The following is a 6000-nucleotide window of genomic DNA, read 5'->3' on the forward strand; positions in this document are numbered from 1 at the left end:
TATTAAAGAAGGAAAAAACACAGAGTTATTACAGATACTGTGAGGGGAAAAAAAAAAAAATGTTGACATTGCAAATATTACCCTTCTATATCTATGCAGTGACTCATTTTCCAGGAAACAAGATTTATACAATTTAATAGGACCAAAAAAAAGGTTTTAGAGTCTTATACCAGACTGAATATCATTTGCAGCAGAAAGATTTGAAATCATTTCCTTCATCTGTATCAGATCAATGTGACAACTTCCACAAATCACATTGAGGCAGATTGGATTTCCTCCACTCTTCCAGCTGGGGCAGTGACCAGTGCTGTGCTTTGTGACACAGTACTGAATGAATCTATTGTTTAATAACGCTTGGCACTGCGGAGTTATTCCAGCTTGGTAAATTCCAAACCGTGGCATGGAGGAATTTCAATCTCAGGGCCAAGTCTCAGCTACAAGTCTGGCAGGCTCACTGTCAGACCACCGGTGCCTGAAGCCATTCAGATGCAAGTCATTTCGAAAGCTGGAAAATCATGCAGAGAAGGTAAATCTGCAAAAAAGCTCAAATCCTTTTGGGTAATTAATATGGAAGCAGAGGTATTATCAAAGTAACCTGAGATTGCCAAAGAAACGTCGTCACACGCCGACCTACCAAGCAGGAAAAAAAATAATAATAATTTTGCAGACCCTTGTCAGCTGGGTCATTTTTGCATGGCTCAGCTCGCTCATGTTCCAAACAGCTGTTCTGCCTTACACACACACGCACACACACGCACACACACTTACACCCCAATTAACAGCACCACATCCTGCTGAGAAGCACCTCAGCAGCATCATGGGAGGGAGAAAGATGCCAAAAATATCTGCACACCGACCAACATTAGAGCCATGACTAACCAGGAGTGGGCTAGAGCAGCAGGAAGAGCGCTGACTACCTCTAGGTGCTGAGTCTAAAATCCCATTAATGAGCACTCAGGCTGTTTTGAAGTGATATGCGCCAGGTAATTACTCTCACAATGTACAGTGAAATTATCAGTGAATTCGAGCGGATTGTGATTCAGGGTGCTTGACTATGTAATCCATTCACTTTTAGAAAACAGCCAACGGATCAGGGAAGTTTAGAGTGGATTATTGATTAACTTCTATCTGTTTAATCAGAAATCAAGCTTGTATAAAGACCGGCAGGGCTACCGGCTAGCGTGACGGATCTACTTGTGAGCGTGTTAACATTTCAGGACAAAAAAAGATTCCAATCACGGTTTATTTACACCGGGTCAGCTTTCTAATTATGCAAGGTCATATGCTCATTCTCTCTGTTGAGAGAGTGTTATATTTCGAGTGTACGAGACGTGTCCAAACATATCCAGATTGGGTTGCTATAATATCTGAGATTAGGGTGAAATTCCCATGGTGGAGGCGTTTTAAAATCAGCGCAATTGAGTTAGGATATAAAAAGAGAAAGGATTATAGTGCACTACTGTACCTGAAAATGTGTGTGTCATGTCAATGGCTTTTTAAAGCAATAAAAGTGTTTCGCAATCTGGTGTAAAAACACATAACCAGGGAGCCCTGCTGGTCTCCATGGCACATGAAGCACTGCTACAAAAATATTCAAGATGACACAACTCACTGAAACAGCTCGCATAAAAATGGCACATTGCTGGGTGAATTGGACCGCGTGACGCATTACAAAACATCTTTGAAGTGGTTTACATTACAGTGTCTAACTCATATTCTATGTAATTATAATCACAACAGTAAGAAAGTATAATTATGAAACTCCACAAAACGTTTAAACATCAAGTACATACTTAGTATTTACATAATTAGACTGTAAACATAAACAACGAAGTAAACTCTGACCCCATTTTCATTGTAAAGTCACCTGAATACAACTTTCCCAGACTGAACTTTACCATGGTAACCAGTTTTCCAAAATATCACAAGCTTTTGACAATGCTTTATCGTGTGTGAATGTTCTTCTATAACCTCAGGTTAAGGCCACGTACTACTCTGGGTTAAGCAAGGTTTCACATTTGTAATTTTGAAACGGGGTTTACACCGCATTTGGGTTGCGAATCTCAAATTATGGTGCCAATGGAGTGTGAGGCGATGCGGTACTAGAATGTCACATTGAGTTGTTTAGCAACAGACAACCAATCAAGTGCCTGTGTTTACCTAATTAAATATTCATGTCCGTTGTAAAGTTGCAGACACTTTCCCATTAAAGGAAACAGTCAAAAATGAACAATGACGTCGAAGGAGGATGAAATTATGTTTAAGACAATTAGATTAGACATACATGGTGACAGCTTCACAGGTAAAATAATTAGAAACCAAGAACAGTACCATTAATTGGAGGAATACAGAATGCCATTTAGCCTATTCATCTAATCAGTGTTTTTGACCTCATGCATATTCCTTATGTGACCCTGGACCACAAAACCATAAGGGTAAATTTTCTGAAATTTTGATTTACACATTATCTGAAAAGTGAATAAATAGGCATTCCATTGATGTATGGTGTGTTAGGATATGTTGGCAATATTTGGCTGAGATACAACCATTTAAAAATCTGGAATCTGAGGGTGCAAAAAAATAAAATAAAATAAAAATTTTAGAAATATCACCTTTAAAGTTGTCTAAGTTCTTAGCACAGCATATAATCAAAAATTCATTTTTGGAAATGTACAAAATATCTTCATGAAACACTATCTTTACTTAATATCCTAATGATTTTGGGCATAAAAGAAAAATTGATCATTTTGACCCATGCCATGTATTTTTGCTATTGCTTCAAATATACCCGTGCTACTTAAGACTGGTTTTCTGGTCCAGGGTCACATATAAGTGTTTAAAGCTAACTTCCCAGCAGAAAGACTTACCGGAGATGTGGTGAACAATTATAGCTGCGATAGTATTGTTTAGGAAGGACCACAATTTGCCAACACATGTGAAAAACAGAAGTTTGAGAACTTACTTGTCATACTCGGCGTTGTCCTTGTCACATCGCGCGTCCTTGTGTTTCTGCCAGTCTTTGCCGTGTTTGCAGGTGGTGAGGAGAACTACATCCTCCGCGTTATGAACGTGATATAAGGCATTCCTCGTGTCCGAGCCGATGCCGGTCAAATAGCGTTTCCCCTTAAATACCAACATATACTTTCTAAAAGGTGGAATGGTGTTGTATTTCAAGTACCCCCTGTCCCCACCGGTCCTTGGGTGCTCCTTGGAGAACAAGGGGATGGATACGTCAAAGTTGGGTCTGAAGTTCTCCGTGCTGATGCTGGCTTTGGCCAGCATAGCCTGACCGATGTCAAAGCCCAAGTCTTCCGTGTAGTCAGGCCATGTGCCCGAATACAAATTAAATATGAGGTGATTTCTACCATTGTTCCACAGAGGCAAGCTCTGCACCTTGGTTTTGAGATTGTGCACGTACTGTGGCGATAACTGGTCGCGGTCAAGAGTGTCCAAGCTCAGGACGAACAGGCACGCTTGACCGGGGTCAGAAGTGTAAAACCTAGAGCCCTCGATGGTGGATAAAATGTTCTGGTAACTTTCCGAGATCTTCTCGCCCTTCTGCTGCGGGTACACGTACACTTTGAATCCGTTCCTCTGGCATAAGGAGAAATCGAAGCATGATTGCATGCGGCACCTCTTGCCCTTGTAAACGCTCGAGTTAACGTCTCTCTTCTGCCTGGGCGATATGTGCACGTTATATTCCTCCGTGTCCGAATGGTCCCACGGGCTTAAGTGTTGTAAGGGATCCGAGAAGTGTGGCCACGGCTGCTCGGGACGATTATATCCATGCCGGCTCCTAGACCCCGTGGCCGCCGGACCCGGGACCCCTCCTCCAAAGTAAAAGAGCAGAACTAGAAAGGCGCCAGTCAAGAGCGAGATCAGATATCGTTTTTTGGCCTGCATGTGTCCTGAAGGCCAGATCGCGGTGTTTGCAAATAAATCTCGAGCGGTTGGAAGTTTGTCTCTCAACACCACCACCTCCTCCAGCTATAGTACTGCTCCGCCATCTTCCAGCCTGCGAGGATTTACAACTCACGTCTTCCCTCTTCAGATTCCGATCACCGAACAGCAAGCGATTGATCCAGCGCATGTGGGCGATTTTACATCGGGCTCCTCGCTCTCCCTCGTCTGTCTGGTGGCAACATTTCACAGGGCAGCCGTAACAGTAACCGTACCTGTTAAGATCATTATAAACACACAATCAGGTATGCGCACTCGCTCACTTAGTTTTCCCCCGGCGGAGTGATAAAAACGCAGCGTTTGTTGACCGGACACTCGCTAGATAAATGCGTCGCACGGTCCGACTCGCACTGGAGAGTTGCGGCGGCACTGACTCATGGAGTTTGTCTTTGGAGAGCAGCGGGTCCCACTGGAAAAGATGGAAAGTCGTTAATAATACAACGACCGAGGTTTCTCTCCGATGCTGTGGCGTTTCTGAACCTCACGTCCAGACTAAACTAAAGCCCGCCGCTCGCAGAGTAACTCCATTCAGCTCCGAAACAATAAAATAGACGGGGCAGTTCACCGGAACGACGGTAACCTTACGAATCCCTGCATTTCTCTTATTCCTGCGCTCTCCATGGACCTTCACACACGCAAGAAGTGGATTTCCTCTTCATCGGGACACCGGCTCTGGAAAGCGGCGTTTCCCTTTTTGGCGAAAACACGAGGACAGTGTGCGCGTTTCACAGGAGGTTTCCTTAACAAATAAAATCAGCGGAGTTCCTTGATCCGCGAGCCCAATCACCTATTGCTCAGTTGTTCCGATTGTTACTCTGTTACATTCCAATCCCGACACGACGCCAGTGTGCGTGACGTCCCATCATGGTGCATCGTGCGTTTTCATTGGCCAGAGGAACCGGATGGGGCGGGGCATCTACAACACCCATTCATTCCCAGTGCCGAGCGTCTCACTGAATGTGGATGGACTTCTAACCACTCTAACCACCACACATTAAAAATTGACAAACTTTTTAATGTAGATGTTTTCTTTTAACTCAGCTTTCACTGAATAATTTTGCTCTATAATAACATAGTTACGACAGAGCAAGATTCGTTCTTACAAAGCACGGATAGACACTTATTTAAATGGAATTGAAACTTTTATATAAATTAGGCTGTATTGAAAGGCGGTGGGAGGGGTGGGATTTTCTTATATTTTTCTCTTAAAATAAAAATAATATAATAATACTTTTGAATTTATTATTTATTTTATTTGTTACTGTTATTATAATGGTGATGATGTTGTAAGAGTCAAAACAAAAATATGATGGCAATATTTCTAAAGTGTCTGAAATAGTCAATAGGCCAAATAAATATAACTAAATGTAGAATGTGAAATGAATGGGAACATTAAAAAATGTGCCAGGTAAATAAATAAATAAAATAGAATACAGACAGAATAGTGGAAATGAATTATTACATGAACATATTACAATACACGCTATGTATAAACAGAAAGTAATAGATCAACCAGTAAGGTAATAAATAATCATAACTCTTTGTGCCTGTTGATATGATGGTGCTGTACTTCGCACTGTTCCTGGTTAAATGAAACGCAACCCTGAACCACAAAACCAGACTTAAGTAGCACAGGCATATTTGTAACAATAGCCAAAAATACATTGGATGGGTCAAAATGATCAATTTTTCTTTTATGCCAAAAATCATTAGGATATCAAGTAAAGACTATGTTCCATGAAGACATTTTGTAAATTTTCTACTGTAAATATATCAAAACTTAATTTTTGCTTAGTAATATGCATTGCTAAGAACTTAATTTGGACGACTTTAAAGGCAACTTATTTTGCACACTCAGATTCCAGATTTTTAAATATTGCCCTATCTTAACAAACCATACATCAATGGGAAGCGTATTTATTCAGCTTTCAGATGATTTATACATCTCGGTTTCAAAAAACCAACCCTTATGTTTTGTGGTCCAGGGTCACAAATGTGTTTTTTAACAGTTTGGATATCTTGGAAAATCTTTTGATACTG

The 6000-nt window shown here is 41.2% G+C and overlaps 1 protein-coding gene across 1 annotated transcript in view; it reads right to left on the bottom strand.

Moving 5' to 3' along the window:
* ext1b (exostosin glycosyltransferase 1b) overlaps positions 1-4823 on the bottom strand; it is a 100109-nt gene extending 95286 nt beyond the window's left edge. The window contains exon 1 of the mRNA XM_051136285.1: positions 2963-4823. Coding sequence (XP_050992242.1) covers positions 2963-3903 — 941 coding nt within the window. The 5' untranslated portion in view covers positions 3904-4823. The remainder of the gene's footprint in view (positions 1-2962) is intronic.
* Between the last annotated feature and the right edge of the window lie 1177 nt (positions 4824-6000).

This window comes from Labeo rohita, chromosome 19 (assembly GCF_022985175.1).
Source record: "Labeo rohita strain BAU-BD-2019 chromosome 19, IGBB_LRoh.1.0, whole genome shotgun sequence".
Taxonomy (NCBI): Eukaryota; Metazoa; Chordata; class Actinopteri; order Cypriniformes; family Cyprinidae; genus Labeo; species Labeo rohita.